The 17,655-nt window shown below is 29.0% G+C and overlaps 1 protein-coding gene across 4 annotated transcripts in view; it reads right to left on the reverse strand.

The window, feature by feature from the left end:
• LOC111639775 (BTB/POZ domain-containing protein 10-like) overlaps window positions 1–17,655 on the reverse strand; it is a 106,698-nt gene that overhangs the window by 77,159 nt on the left and 11,884 nt on the right. For all 4 annotated transcript variants that reach the window (XM_023385715.1, XM_023385714.1, XM_023385717.1 and 1 more), the window contains one exon: window positions 14,960–15,037. In XM_023385715.1, the coding sequence (XP_023241483.1) occupies window positions 14,960–14,990 (31 nt within the window). In that variant the 5' untranslated portion in view covers window positions 14,991–15,037. Of the gene's footprint in view, window positions 1–14,959; window positions 15,038–17,655 lie in introns of those variants that run through there.

Below are 17,655 nucleotides of genomic sequence, written 5' to 3' on the forward strand. Positions count from 1 at the left end.
GTAAGAGTCTAATACAACTGTAATTTTATACATTTCTTGTGAAAGAAACATTTCTTATTCAACGGCCATAAAAATTATTTCTATTAATGATGTCTCCAAAGTTCAATGAATTTTTTGCAGAAAAATAACTTATCAGAAATCACGGCCGCCGTTTGGTGCGCTGCTCCGTGAAGAAAACAAGCTTAAGCAATGGCGATGTCGAACGGTACACACTCGGTAAGTAATCCTACAATTTTTTGTTTATAGCATAGTTTATACTGATTACTCCCAAAAAATTATATGTGTTTTGGAAATGTTGAGTCGAATTAGTCTAGAATCGATTAATTTTATGGAAGAAAACCTTTCAAACAGTCGTAGTCCGTAAACTTCACACGTGTTGGGCTGTGATTGGCTCATGTATTTAAGGATTCCTACAACGTGAAATTCTTATAAAATGGAACGTATCTACCACGTTATAGGGGGTCTACTGTACTCAATTGCCTTTTATGATTATGGTGTGGTCTTGTTTTATATGGGGATTGCATGTCAGCAGTTACCACATAAAACAATATACATTATAATGAAAAATCTTAAGATGATGTTTCCACTTATGTCGCTTATCTTGATATCTCCCAAGCTTTTGATTCTGTTCTTACCTATATTATGAAAACATTTGATACATTTGTTAACTATCAATATATTACGAGAGCATTTGATATTAACTAGTTTTTCATACAAGGTTCAATAATTGCTTCCTATCTAGATCATGCAAAATAACCCTTGGTGACTTTGATTTCTTTGATTTCTCCCCAATCTGTGGAATTCTGCAAGGCTCAACTTTGAGCAGCTTATTTTTCTCAGCTTACATTATAAATTTATTTTAATAATATGAAGTCAAAAGTGTCTGCATACACTGATGATATCAAGCTACTAAATCAAGACCCAGCCATCTTACAATATGACTTCAGCATATTATTTTCTACTTTCTCCAAAGCCAATTCAAAAATTAATATTCATAAACCCATAGTAGTGTGTTACTGAAGTCAAACCCCACATCTTCCACCTCTATATATTAATGCATATATAGTTTTTGACAATAAATTGACCTTTTTTATTAATCATCGAAGACAAGTCTGTCCAAAAGGGACCGCCATTTATTTTGTATTCCAGACTTTACACATACAGATCTATGGCGGCAGGCCTTCCTTTTTAGGCTTCATGCCGCCAGAGGTAAAAAAAAGTTGTTTTAAAATGTGTAGTTTGGTAGGTATATGTAGGTAAAAAGTTGTTTTAAATATGTAGATTTTTTTGAAGTTGCCCCCTGGCGACGGTACATTTAAAATTTCTTTTTGTTGATTTTTATTGATGATTAATAAAAATAATCTTGCCATCGGACGGAAAAATCAACAAAAATAAATTGACTTTTAAGACCCATGTAAAAAAATAGCTAAATCTCTTGCAAACTGCTGTGGGATATTATGGCACTTCTGCAAATCAATCTCTTCCGAAACCGTGCTTAGAAGTATTTTCTTTACAAACTTCCAATCCATAATAGATTATGGCTTACCCATTTGGTCAATGACTGCACCCTCACTATTAGATAAAGTTAATAAAGAAATACAGAAAACCTACTTTTTGATAAATAAATTCAGTAATTTGCCACATACCAACAATGCCAAAGTTACTAGAGTACAGCTTGAATTGCCTGATCTTAAAAAAAAAATCAAATATTTTGATCATATTTTATGTTTTAAATATTTTAATGGATTCATTCATAACTTTTGGCTAAAACTAACAGTTTCCCAACAAAACCTCATAATGATTTGTGCTTATTCATGTCTTTTTATCATCTATCATTGACCTATGGGTCATACTTCTATTGAAATGCTGAAAACTCAATTACTATTACTCAATATTTATTATTGAATGTCAGATTTTGAGAAATTACTCAGTGCATTTTTAAACACTGTCAAATATACAAGACTTTTATATATTAATATAATTTTTATAAATGAAACAATTTTTAATTACCAGTATATATATAAATATTTTATCATCATCTTCTGTATAACATTTAGATAAGGACATGCTATCAGATTTTCTGAAAAAACTCTTATAATAAAACAATTCTGTTAAATACTAATTAAAAATCTGATAGAAAGTTAACATTGTGTATTTTTGTCTTTTTATCTGTTATTATTATTATTTATTTTTGAGCATGGATTTGCAGTATCCAGTACAAAGCATATCATTTCTCCTTTTAATCTACAATTTACACACTGGATTAACTTTAAAACAATAAACACCTCTATCAAAGAGCCTGAATTGCAGAATTCCAGTGAGATATATATAAATGGAGATCTTCATCAGGTCCATATAAAGCAATTAAAATACACAAAAAATAAAATTTTAAAACAAAAAAATATATTATCTATAAATTATTTTATTATTTACTTTAACACAATCATAAATTGTATTACAAAACTACAATTATTTGAATGATTCAAATTAAAACTGACATTTTTGAGAGAATCAAATTTAAAAGATAGAAGTATTTTTAATATTGAGTATAAAATATTTTGATTATTAAATTACGGCAATAAACTAATATTCAAATGGCAGATGCAACTGCATAAAAATGGTATTATTACTTCACCAATAGTATTAACAGATGAGAAAATCTGCATCCAGAAAACACAAAGAGCAAATTTTATGACAGCAATAACGTCTCGAGTTTTATTTGAAAAACATCTACCAGCATATATAAATAATGAGGGTGTCTCGACTGCATGTCTTGCGTAATCATCCAACAATACGTTAGTCTGCATATAGAATTGGAAGGTTATCTTCCATTGCAATAAAAATAATGGAATACAAAAAGCATTTACACAATATTCAAAAATAATATTATCATTCAGTTATTTTTTACTTAGTGTTACCAAGATAAAAAAAAAAAAAAAAAAAAAGACCATTCTGGAATTTATCATTAAGACAATACAATCAAATTTGATATTAAATTAAAAAGTAATCCACGGTTAAAACATTTTTGCATTTATTGTCATCTTAATTGAAAGCATGCTTTAGTTTTTGTTATTTTAATAAATATTATATACTGAGCCATTTATTTTTATAAAATTTCTCAAAGTGCACTCTGCAAAATTGTAAAATGTAAAAGTAAATGTTGAGAGAGATCAGAAACAGCTTACATTTTATTCCATAAAAAAGAAAACTTATTGATAGAAAATAATACTAAATTGAAAGAAATTAAATTTCTTCTCATTGAATTATCATCATATTGAATATCATCTATACAATTTATAATTTGTATGCAATATTAACAATCAGCAGTTGACCCAATCTTGACTTATAAACAATCCTAACGTTATCTAATTCGATTGCCATACAAACTGTTTCAAATCAAATTTGAATTTTGTAAACAAAGTAAAGTCCATTTGATTTCTTCCATATGCAAAAGGAACTGATAATTTTATGACTATTTTTAAAATTAAGCCGACCTCCCAAAGCTTAATTCATGGGCTCATATCAAAGAAATATTTTACCATTTATGATGTTTTTACCCATTTTTGGATTTAATAAACAATATTCTGGTCACTTATCTCTTGTATTTTCTTTCAGAGACAAATGAGATCAAAACGATAGAAGAAACTTGTCTCTGGAGACAGAGGCAATTCTAGTCACTTATAACGATCTTGTCTTTATTGTTGACATCAAGATTCTATTAGGTTGATTATACAAGTTTGGGTTATCTATGTATGCAACACAGAACAGAATTTTAACCAATAGAATTGTAAAATGTTTGAAAATGCAGCATACAAAATTGTAGATCATGTGGTAAGGAAAACACAAGGTTCAAATAAAGCATGTAGTTTTGACAAAGATATGCATTTGTTTTATAATGTTTTTATGATGTAATGTCAAAATGTTTTGGGTAACATGGTCTCTTAAATAAAATTTTAATAACCTAAATTAGTTAGAAAAATGTGCATACTTAGTTAAGGTGAAATTAGACGTTAATATTTTGAAAAGTACTTAGAGACAGATGGCTTGAAGTAACGAAGAAGATTAACAACAAATTCAATGATTCAGTAATTGATGTAGAATCATTAAGATATGAGTTTTTAGTCCTTTATTTCATATGTTGAGTATGACTTGTTTACCTGGACCCATACAAATTCAATATAGAATCAGTAAAATGACCATTTCAAAACAGGATCAAAAGCTTTTAAAACTTCAAAATGAAGATAATCCTGGGTCAAGTCATCTTTATGTAAATATTGTTCAATTTTTATGCAGGATCAAAAGCATTATCTCTATCCCAAAAAACTCTTTCCTGAGATAGAAACATTCTTTAATATGATTGTACAGCATGAGTGTCATCCAGTCATCCATATTGCATATAACAAAATCAAGGCTACAGATAAACAACAATTATCTGCTTGTTTTTGAAAGACAAAATAATCTCAAGAGAAAAAGTCATCCAGAATCACATTTCGGAAGAAGTGATGAGCTCTCAAGATGTAAACAAATACAGGTAGCCCTCGGTTTATGCCGATTCACAATAATGCCGCTACGCAATTTGCCGTTTCGCGGTGTAATTCCCCGATTTTCCCTATGCCAGACTGATTTTCATTTCAGTGTTGATGTATTTGCCAAGCCGGGACATTGTACATTCACTAAAACAAAGATTTTTATTGAATATATTTAGTTTTTCTGTTTAATATTATTGGGTATGTATACATTTGCATTAAATTAATATTAAAACACTAAATGTTTAGGTACCCACGAGTCAAGTTATCAAACTTAATAGTCCAATAAATGGCATCCAAATCCATAGCGCCAATGAATGTATCCCGTATCAGTTCATTCNCTGTTTTACATATTCGTGCAGAGGCATAGCCTCTAAAGAAAGGTTGTCTCTGCAATGGAAATAGTTGTTCCTGGTGATTAGACATGGCAAGTAAACTTGGACTCGTATCCAGATAAATTTTATGTTTTATTAAAAAAAACTATTTAAATCATCACTGATGAATTTTTGATAGCAAGCATCATGATTTACATAACTGACCATTATCAGATATATAGCTAACAAGTATGTATCACTTTAACATATCTTTCCATATGTTAATTTTTAAACTGATAGCAGGAAAGGAACAAAATGACAAATAATGCTTAAGCCAGAATTCTACATTTAAAAACAATGCTGTTATTAAACACAAGATAAGATTAATGTCGGATTAAAATACTAATCACAAAAAAATGATTTGTTGCTTTCATGCTAAATATATATAGCTCACTTTTTATAATTTTATGAGATATGCCATTTTTCAACTGAGCTCCTCAACTGTTTTAAAATATTATGTTTCTAGATACTTTGTATTAATTTTTAATTTAATGACAGCATGTTAGCATAACAGTTATTTATCAGCATCAGTTTGCATAAAAAAGCAATGCAATATAGATATATAAAGCAATTTTTGAATTACTAGATCAATGTAAAGTGTTTATTCTTTCACTCATTTTAATTGTTTAAAACAGTTGAGGAGCTCAGTTGAAAAATGACATATCCCCATAAAATTATAAAAAGTGAGTTATTAACAAATTTTGATTTGATCATCATATATATATATATATATAGCATATGTGCAAGTACATACATACACATTTAATAACATTAATTATATTTAGGTAATGAATTAATATTAACCCTATTAGTAGTTAGTTTCTAAAACAAATTTATCATTTATGTTATTTTTAATAATATATTCTTTTGATAAACAATTTGTCCTCCACTCAATATAATGAAATTAGAAAATAAACATATTTTTAGTTGTGGCTAGAAAAGCATATTCTTACAGCATTAAATCGGAATGTTTAGTCAATTATTTTACAAGGAGAATTGTTATTTCTTTGGCATTTTGCCTGTTTGTAAGAAATAAATAAATCTGAGCAACAATAGAGTAAAGTTTGGCAGTTTTAAACTGTTTACAACCAAAACACAGAGAATCAGGGAACAGATTAAAATTTATTTATTGATATCATATAATCTGTCTAATAAAATTAAAAGCTTTTCTAGAAAACATATATTCAAGTCCGGACAGAAACTCAAAATTTTCGTTGATTCATGAGAGTTTGACAGACAGTCTTGGATCCTCAATATCTGAATCCACTATATGCATGAAAAAAGACCATTTTGAGGTTGCAAAACTATAACAAATAGAAAAATATATTGGTATGTATGTATACAGTTTATATAGCCTGAAGTGTACATAAGAATCTATGCCTGTTACATCAGTTATAACAGTTGTGATATCCTGAACATATCCTGAAGATCTTACATCATAACTTCTTGCATGCCTTTTGTAGAAGATGCATGGATCTGGGATGGTAGTGACTCACCCAAACAACTTTTTATAGAAACAAAGAGAATTTAGTTATCCATCAGATTTAATTCATTAACAAAGGTCATTGGTTAAACATCAACTAAAGCCAGGTAACTATTTGAACTGTAACATAGTTCATTTAGACACTTGAATATATTTATGTAGAGAGAGAGAGAGAGAGAATGTATAACAAAGTAGCCTATTCTTATAATCTACATGTCCAACTTTGGAGAATTTTATTTCTCAGCTGTGCAGTGTTCTTGACATGCAGTGAGTAGGCCTCCCTTGTAACAATCACAACAGTTCAAAGTTAATAGATTATCTGTTCAGTACATTAAAGTTAGTAAAGTTTCTAGTCCTCTGGTGCACCAAAAGTCTTTTTTCATTTGTTTTGTGGCTTCCATACCTGATAAGGTAGCATCTGAGCATTGTTTAACACTTTGAAAAGTCATTCAAACTCTAATAAATTTGTGAGTGTGCTGAACGCTAATACTCACAAAAAATAGTCCAAATTACTCTTCTTTCTAAAACACCATGTTTTCTTTGTTGAACAAGCAATCAACCAGATGGCAAATCTCCAATCACCTGCTTATTCATGGTTCAAGCAGATTACTGTTTGTCACTGGTAAAAATTTCCTGTGATGCTATAGATTCACTGTCTATTGATATTATAGCCAGAATGTCTATAATATGAAAAAGGGAGATGTTATTCATGTACTGAGTGACTCCTTTCCCATGGGACTAATCGGGACCTCATATGTATAAATACTACAGGTTCTGCCAATGATTGCCTTCAGTGGTCCAACCCAATGTAAACAATTCTTTGAAATTTATGTGTACACTTGGACAGGCAGAAAGTGAAGGCAGAGCAAATGGAGCAAGCAGAATTGCATTGGTGTGTGCTCATTTAGTTGCATTGAAGTGACATTCAGACAAAATTTAGAGAAAAGGACAAGTGAAAGTATTCGAAGATTTGTTTTAGTATGAATAATATCCATGAAGAATTAGTGGTATTCTATTATCAGAAAAGAATGCTGTAAATTATATAATTCTTTGTAGTATTGCACTAGAGAAATTAGTTGCATTTGCCATATAGTAAAAGAAATGGGTACAAATGACAGTGATTTACGATAATGAGTGGGATGCCAGGAGGGTCTCAATAGCTAGTTATCTTGATTAATAATTTTGTCAGTTGAGACAAACAGGTAGAAATGTTGCTTCCTCAAGAATGCAAGATGAATTTCTTCCCATAAAACCTGATTTCTCTGCCTGCCTACCTGTCTAGTGTGCACATGTGTTATAATGTAACTTATAATGTAAGCAGAATTTTTTCTCCATCCACTCTATCTGTCCCATTCACCCACATGGAACAGGTGGATGGAGAAAATAGCATGCTTACTGTAAAGGTAATTACATTTACAGTTATGTTACGTATAAATTAAATGTCTTTGAAAACACACACATAATGCTTAAAATCAATCATTCAGATGCTATTTCCTCAGGTAGGTGCAAAAAATTAAAATTTGATGTCTCTTAGCACAAAAACTATTTTACTTTGAGATTTCATAAGTTTCTAGTAACATACTTGTTAAGGAAAAGAAAATATACTACATTAAAATACATGTCGATATAGTAAACTGTCTGTGAACTGGCAACATCATGTAAGACCACTAGAAACAAAGGGTTAAGGCAAACAAAGAAACCTGTTCTTAGTTGCGAGCCAAGCTATGAATGTGTGGACACACATATGTATAGTTGCAGATTAGAATAAAGTTTAGTGCTAAGATAAAGGACTGTCCCATCATTGTTCTAACAATACTCAATGGCCACTTTAGACTATACCATTTTGTTTTTCTGTAAGAAATTTGCTTCTACTTAAAGATTTCACACCAATGATCCACTGAATAAATTAATCTAATGTATATTATGTTAGATAAACATTAATAAAAACATTCCAGCTAAAGTCATTAAACTTTAATGTTCCAAGAATTAGAATCATAAACAAACTACTGTTATTGTCATTAGAAAATTATACTAAATGAAAGTACAGAAGAGTACTCTTATGTAATAGTAATTTTGCTTGTTCATCAACAAGTGTCTGCACATGACAATGAAAGTTGATGACTTGTATAAAAGTTCAATTATATTAAAACCAAACTGAAAGATATGTTGAGTACTCTCTGAAAGATAAACTGAAATGAAAAATTATTATGCATTTTAGAAATATATCCAGAGGTTGAGAAATTTACAAATAAAATTACATAAAATAAATCACCAAATATGAATACAGTAATTAATTCTATTTAAATTTTTTCAATGTATTTTAAAATATATTTTTAATGCTTTTAATTTCCATTTCCAAAATTTTGTAGTTTGAATTCATGCAATATAAATTTTAAAATGCAGATTCCTTGTCAATATTTCAAGAAAATAAATTTGATCAAAATTATCCTTTTTTATCACAAATGTTTTTGTTAAAAAAAAAAAAAAGCTACCCTGTGATGAAGTAAATGCATGTGAAAATGAATATAATTTATTTTTTTTGCATGTCCACTTTTCTAATAACTTAACAGTAACAGCAGGTGCAGCTTATTAGTTTTATGATATTAGAATAAACTACATAAAAGTGCATTATATTATTATTATAATAAGAAGATTACAGAAGTATTAACAAAAGAGATATGGAATTATATTTCGTAATAAACATCATTACAACAGAGAAATATTTTAACGTAATGAGACAAAATAATTAATAACAATTAAAATACATTTTCCAAATGATTGAAAAACATATTTCGATCATAAATATTAAATCTAATTGGGATTTGGTAAGTTATATTAATTTATATAAAGGGATAAATGACGACAGATTTCCTTAAACTAATGTATTAAAAACTTAGACATTTTTATTTAAATTCTTTAAAATACATTTTGACTGGCATACAACTGGTTATCTTTGCTGATAAAGAGAACAACAAAGAGTATCAAAGACCAACAGTGTGTGTGTGTCAAAGAAAATTGACATACTTGTCAGTTTTCTTTGGCACTCACCCTGATAGAAATGCATTTGTAGAGTCAGAATATAACTTCCAATTTTTCATGATAGTTCATATATTAGTTAATTTACTAAACTATTATTAGTTATTTCTTTTTCCTGAATTAGCATTTAAAACTGTTTATCAAAAATTCATGATAAAATTTCTCTTATAAACATTCTTGCTTCTTAAATAATATTAAAATTTAAATTCTTTATTAAACCCCAAATTATTTTCATAGTGACCATGGTTTAATATTTTAAGACATCAACAGCATTATTAACATTTAATAATGATTAATAAAACTTAATATATTACATTCAATGTTGAAAGATTAACAGTTATATAATTTATAATTTAACATTGAATCACTCATAAACTAACTTAACGAAAGGGTTATCAAGATCTTATAATTATTAATAAGATTATTATTTGCTTAATTTCAGTATATTATAATTTAAATTATCTAATTTCTCCTCAAAACTTTACACAAATTTCCACAGAAAATTAACATCTTAATAATAATAATTAAATAAAACATCATTTTTTTAACAATTTAACAAGAGAATGAGCAGAGGAAAAATATCATTTACAAATTAAATTTATTATAAGGTGTCCAAAAATTATTGTGCAGTGAGAAATTTATAATGACATTAAAACTATACTTATGGCATTGCATACGAGACCTGTAAGTTATATGCAATTCTGTATGATAATTAGTACTGAAAGGACAATTTGTAGGTCTCGCATGCAATACCATAGGTATAACTTGAATGTTCATTACAAAATCTCACTGCACAGTAACTTTTTAAGCACCCTGTACTAAATAAATTGTCACTGTAATTAGTTTTATACAGAAAACACATATAAAAAAGTTTCACATATGATATAACTTTATGATAAATAATCATAATCATAAATACAGACTAACATATTTGCTGCCATTCACTTAAATTTTTCATGAAAAAATTTTTGTTTCTTTCTTTTAATTTATTATTACATATAAACAATTCCTTATAATTTTTGAGTTTAGAGGCACTTTAGATTTGTAAATACATACAGCAGATTTAAAATATTATACTTAGAGCTAATGATGCATAAAACAGGCTTAAAATGTTTTAATAACTAGATCATTTATAAAATCAATGAAAATATTCTAAAATAATAGTAAATATTCTTTTATTATAATTTATGGTATAATTTAAATCATAAATTTGAAGTTTAGGTGATGAATTGAAAATGGCAGAAATACAAGGTCTTCCAAAAAGAATGCTACCACTTTAAATTATTGTAATTAGGTTAATTATTAACCAAGAATGTTGTATTGTACATTAAAACATTAGAAAACTGTCAAAGTTTCACATTTGCCCATTACAATTACTCAATGCATGCACCTCGTATCACATGGCAGCAATCTGACCAATACTCAAATTCTTCCTAAGCTTGCTAGAGCATATTTGTTGTCATTTCCTCCATGGCATCCACAGTTCTGCTGCTCCTGCAGATTACTCACATTGAAAATCACAGAATGTTGAGTGATTTTAACTTTAATGTGCAAAATTCCTTCTCTGTTGTGGAGTTGCTATTTTCTTATGGCCTTCCCAAGACATTTGAATGATGACAAGAGACAAAACTCAAACAGTTACTCTACCAATAAGTACAGTATACATTGCATTCTTCTTGAATTTTGGTAATTTAAAATGGTAGTATTTAAAAAGACCCTGTATATTAATGTCTCATATAAATGTCAGCTGCAGTATAAATTAATAAATATATAAAAACTCAAACAAAACACAAAATAAAATATATGTCATTTACTTCATATTTGAAAATTATAAAGGTCTTTCACAAATACTAATGACTAATAGACCATTCAAGTTCAATGATGCAACAAATGCACTGTGCATCCAATGCAATATTCTATTTGCATGTCAAACGTGCTGTCTTCTACAGTTAATGTGTTAAGCATTTATATGTAAATTAAATAATAAATAGTTCATTCAAGATAAATTCACATTTTTAAATAAAGCACAAAAAAGTTACTTTGAAAACAATTGTAAATAAAACTAATTTACTCCCAAACTTTATTTATATTGATTAAAATCAAATATATTCTTGTGAATCGAGTCCGAGCTTTTTAAAATCATTCCCCCTCCTCACAAGTCAATTGTTCTAATTTTTCCACCTAACTATTATTATTGTATTGATAGTTATTTCTTGTTGAAAATATATGCAAAAAAAGCATCTTTTGTTAATGGAAATAATTAATAATGTCTCATGTACATTTTCTTGATTCAACAAAATATAGAACTGTAGAAAAACTAGAAACAGATTATCCTTCATGCTCATAAGTCTAAAGATTAGATTTAAATGTTTCTGTAAAAGTGGTTCCAGTAATATAGCAATAATTTTGAGAGATTGGTAAAGTGTGAGAAAGACTAGGAAAAGTTATTCATTTATTACCATAATTCATGATGAAGAGTATCCTCTCTTAACTTTAGTAGGTGTATTATATTTTTATATATGAATGGGTACAGAAATTAGAGCTGTATTCCACCAGTTTAATAAGTTACAATAGTAATAATCAAAAATAAAAAAAAAAAAACAAAAACGAAAATAAATGTAAAGAGTGAAAAATCATTGAACAATTTTATTCTTATCTTTTCTACATTAGTGAAAATTCATAAAAAATTCCTGCCCAATGTTAACAGTGAAATGCTATAGGGCAGAGATGGCAAATCTTTTTGAGCCTGCATGCCGTAATTTTTAACTTGCCAAGCATACTTACTTTTAAAGATGTTTGTGTGTGCCAATGTTTTAGATTTCAAAGAACGACATTTAGAGAAATTAAATGAATATGCTTTAATTAGAATAAATGTAAAAACGCTAATTGAAAAAGATAGGTGATAAATCAAAATCATATAATTTGTTGCATTCCAGATGATTTCTCCTTACATGCCACTTTGGGCACATGTCATAGGTTCGCCACTCTGCTATAGGGTATTCAGTCAGAAAACTTTCTTGCTATTGAAACACCTCAAGTCAACTATTTATTGAAAATTCAGTCAGACTAAATTCTGTGCAATCTAAATTTTGCACCCTCTCAACCTTTCTTACAGAAGAGCTTGTTTGAACTAGTGTTCGGTTCTGTGTTCAGTTTACAAACTGATTCTTGACATATTTTCATTTAGAGAAATCAAATGGTCTTACAATTACAGTAATATCTTGACTTACGCAAACCCAGAGTTACGCGATTTTCAAATCTCATCGATTTGTCTTTTGAGTGCCATGCAACCCTTGATTACTCTCTCCCCCCACACTATTGTTCAGCTTACATGTTCGGATGTGTCGCGCGGAATTGACACATAGCTACAATTTATTTTGTGTTATTTATTTCTGTGTTTCTTATATCTACGGAGACTTGAGAGACTCTACTATGTCATCCAAATGAAGTAGAACTAATTCTTCTGCATCAAACAAGAAAAGAAAAACTTAATCTTTGGAATGTAAAGTTAACATTGGGTATGTTCGTAAAGTTGAACGAGTTAAACGTGAATAACGTCATTGTTATTCCTATTTCGTTAGACTTTTCAAACGACTCGTTACTAACGTGTTTAACTCGTTTGACTTTACGAACGTACCCATTATTAATTTAAAGACTTCGATACAAAAATGAAAATTTGTGAATTGGCAAAGAAGTTTGATCTACCGGAATTGTCGGTCAAAACAATTATAAAAGGCAAAGAAAAAATTCTCGAAGCTGTAAAAAATGCTCAATCTTTAAATTCAAGCATCATTTGTAAACATCACAGTATTATCACTGAGATGGAAACAATGTTAAAATTATGGTGTAATAATCAAGTAAATGTAAAAAATTGTAAAATAATATAGGCCTAATTTGTTATACACATGTATTATCTAAGATTTTATTAAACATTTTTTTCTAAATTATTGTTTTCTTTACTTTCCGGCCCCAATTAAAAATTATTTGTATGTATTTATATGCGAAATTATACCCCGACTTATGCAGATTCGACTTACGAGGTTACCACTCGCTCCCACCTATCGCATAAGTTTGGGGTATTACTGTATTCATCTGATTCTTTGACAGTAATGGTGTGTCAGTCTAGGATAGCAGCATGTTGAATGAAAGCAAATATTACTTAATGTACTTACAGGCAGAACTGACTATTTGACACTTGTGACAAGATACTTAATCCATGCATAATACTTTCTCTGTAATGATGTTGAGCCCAAGTTTTCTTTTGTGGATCATAACTGTCCATTCTTATGGAACTCAGCATATGGAACTCAACAATTTCTTTGAAAGTCAGCTGGATCTCTAGATTCAAAGAGCCCACTTGAGTTGTTTCAGTGAAACCTATTATAAATTTCCTTCCAGACACTACTTTTAAATTAAAAGTTTTATCTTCATACAGAAACAGTATTGCTTGTAATTGGAATGAGTTACTCATCATTTTGGAGTTGAGGGCAATGAGAAATGATCATATTCATTTATTAATCAATTATTCTGTCAATATTGTCATCTAAATTTAGTACATGTTCTCAAACATAATTTATCAAAATAGTCTTGCTGTTATATTTAACTATATTGTAGAGTTTATTGCAATTGTATGCACATACAAGCTAATTTCAAATAATTTCAATAAATATTAAGCTTATCCCATTATTCTAAAAAATAACTTTTGGATTTTAATTCATACATCAAGAAGTGCAAGTGTGGATGTGAGCATGAGAGAGAAATGAGAGTGTTTGCATTTGTTTGTATGCATTTGTGACTGAGTGTGTAAGTTATAATTTTCAAAAAAGTTAATAAAATTACTGTTTTCTAATGATAGATTTAATGTAGTTTCTAATTAATAAAAATTCTAATATAAAAATATTTAAATATCAACTTCCCGAAACCTAATGTATGGATACTAAGCAAAATGATCACCATTAATTAACCAATAGCCCAATTATGACAATCAGCTTAATAAAAATATCTTGTATTAAAGTTATTCAATAAGATTTTATCACAAATATTTAGAAAATTACTAAAGATTTCAGTCCCGATAAGCATTTTTTAGTTTATCAACTTGTTTTAATATATCATGCTATAGTTAAACTAAGAAAACAAGATAAACACAATCTAAACAAAGTTCATTCAGACTTTCCAAAAATAAGTTTCTTCAAAAAACATTCCCTTTCTCTATTTAAGAAGTGATTGATTTTATATACAAATAATACTTCAATCTATCCAAAATCTGACCTGTTTAAATAAATGGTTTATTATAATCATCACCTTAAGATAACTGTCTTAAAAAGCACATTTCGTCAGCTTACAAACTTATTTACAAACCAATCTATGATAATATATAAGTATTAACTTGAAAAGAAAATCCTTGTAAACTGTGAATCTGTATTCACAGTTTACAAGGATTTAGACTTTTAATCACTTTAAACTGTTACTTGTCACATATAATCTGATAAAATTTAGTAAGTTACATAAGTTATATAAATATGGTTGCAAATAAAACTTACCGAAGTTAAAGTATGACCAGAAGCAGCGCATGAGATAATAAAACTTCAGTCATCTCTGTTATGGAGTTTAATCGAGAACTATAAAAAGATAAATAAAAATTTATTAATAGCAAGGAATTACTTTTTGGAATATATAAATTGTTCTTAAGTACAAGTAAATTTTAAGAATTTTTTCTAGTTAAATCTATCTTTACAACTCAGTAAAATAATTTAGTTAATCATAAATACCATCTACAACTAAAATAAAACCTAAAAATTTTTTTCAATCATTAGTCAAAACAATTACCAGACTACTGAAAATAATCAATTATTATTGATGTATTTTAATTATTTAGGCTGCTTAGAAAAAAACTTAGACTTTATTGATACTAAGATACAAATTTACAACCTTCAGACAGAGTAACATTGGTCTAAATTGGTATTGTCTAGTACGAATTCACAGAAAAAAATTGTAGAAAACTTGAAAATAATAGTAAAAAACAACAGAGTAATAATAAATTTAATGTCTTTAAAATTTTAATATTAAATAAAATATTTTATTAAATAGCACTGGGCAATGATCACAAATTTCATAACATGATAATGACAATAAAAATTTTCATACATATATTCAGTTTACACTGTCATACGCATCACTACAGATGAAAAACCACTGTCCACATCATGTTATGTGGCACAACCTATTCATATGCGTATATGAAACTACCACATTAAGTCAAATCTGAAGTGACCAAAAATATCAATTCTAAAGAAAAAGTTTGGGAAAAGCTAGTCTAAACTAAACTTAGAAAGATGTATAGTCAACCCTTTACTTAGAGTTTCATGAATGTAATCAGTTTGGTATTTGTCTACTGTTAACAATAATCAAATGATAATATTAAGCAAGTTAAGTAATTAAGACTACAATTAGCAGAAATTTATAAACTCTGTTATTAAAAGTACATATTAAAATAATTATAAACATTTATTAATTAATAATAATTCATTCATAATTGTTTGCCTGTTGTTTTTTATAAGCACTAATTTATTGAAGTAAATGTCAACAATTTAAACTATACTAACATCAAATAAATAGAGATTAAAACAGTTAACTACCTCTTTATACAGTATACTAGCAGACCTCGCCACGCCTTGTTGTGGCTCAAAATGTATCTATTATAAATGTATAACACTTCCCCCGTGAGGAAAAATTTTTCGAAAAATCCCTTCTTCGTGTACATTCTGTTGACGTACTCTATTAAAACGCAATCAGAAACGTAAAAACCCGCATCTAAAATAGTATAATAGAAGCCAAGTTTTTCACGGTAAGCCTTAATCCTGTCCCTCTCCCCCGCGAGCGGAATATCGAAAAATCCATTCTTAGTGTACATTCTGTTGACGTACTCTATTAAAACGCAATCAAAAACGCAAAAAACCGCATCTAAAATAGTATAAATAGAAGCAGAGTTCTTTACGGTAAGCCTTCTCCGTAAGGCTTACCGTAAAGAACTGTCCATCCCCCATGTTTAACGGAATAATATACAGCGTATGTCCACCCTGAAGTTCCATTCTAAATATTGGTGAAAGAATTTTTTAAATCAGATGAGTAGTTTCGGAAATTACCTGCTGCATACAAACTAACATACATACATACAAACATTACCTCTTTATAATATTAGTATAGATCAACAAGAAAAATAATACTAAATAAATTTAATTCTGTTAAAATTGATAACAATTGTGCATTATCAGCCACATATTGAGGCTTTTTATGACAATTACCCAAAGATAATGGTAATTAAATTTATTTTAATCAGAATTCAGTTACAGTTTAATAAATGTATTTAACCTACATTTTTGAAGACATGCTAATTCTGATTTTGTTATTACAATAATTATATTCTATTGATGCTTGAACACAAGCATCTAAACATTGAAATAAACTGAAGTGCCAAAAAATTAATACATAATAACTTGTGGCTCCTTGAGCTGAATAACTGTGGCTACATGATGTGACAGACTCTACAAAGTGTCTGAGTTGTTGCACAGGTATTTCAGACAATCCAGACACGTTCAATGGTTCTGCATAATTCAGTTGCATTTGTTGGATAATTCTGCAAGGCATTAAGTAACATTTGCACAGTATTTCATGAATGCTCTATGCCAGCAGTGTTTCCCAAACTTTTTTAATATTGGCATGCTTGATAATGCAGATTTTCCCAAGGCACCTTATGTCAAATTCTAACAAGTACATTAAATTCTAACATTATAAAAATTTTATAACATTTTGTGGCACCCCTGTGAGAAAGCCGTGGCACCCTAGGGCACTGTGGTGCACAGTTTGGAAACCACTGCTCTATAGGATTCAAGTTTAGTGACTAGGTGGCCAAGGGAGTAGTTGAAAATCTGGCAAGTCTTCTTGAACCATTGTTATTCCACCCAAGCCCTGTGGAGAGTAGCATTCTCCTGCTGGTATAAACCATTACTGTCGGAAAACATAGCAAGCATAAATGAGTGCAAAACGTCTGTCATAAGATTAGTATACATCGCAACTGTCAAGTCGACTGCAATCTCATCATTAGTCCCTGTTCATGCTAATAAAACATACTCCAAACCAGGATGAGCTGATACCAGTTTGAACAATACCTTGCTGACACAATGGATTCATGACTTTATGTGCTTTTTGCCACACAGGAACATAACTATCAGCTCAAAAG

Source organism: Centruroides sculpturatus, unplaced genomic scaffold, assembly GCF_000671375.1.
Source record: "Centruroides sculpturatus isolate CEXI.00-Female unplaced genomic scaffold, Cexi_2.0 scaffold1259, whole genome shotgun sequence".
NCBI lineage: Eukaryota > Metazoa > Arthropoda > Arachnida > Scorpiones > Buthidae > Centruroides > Centruroides sculpturatus.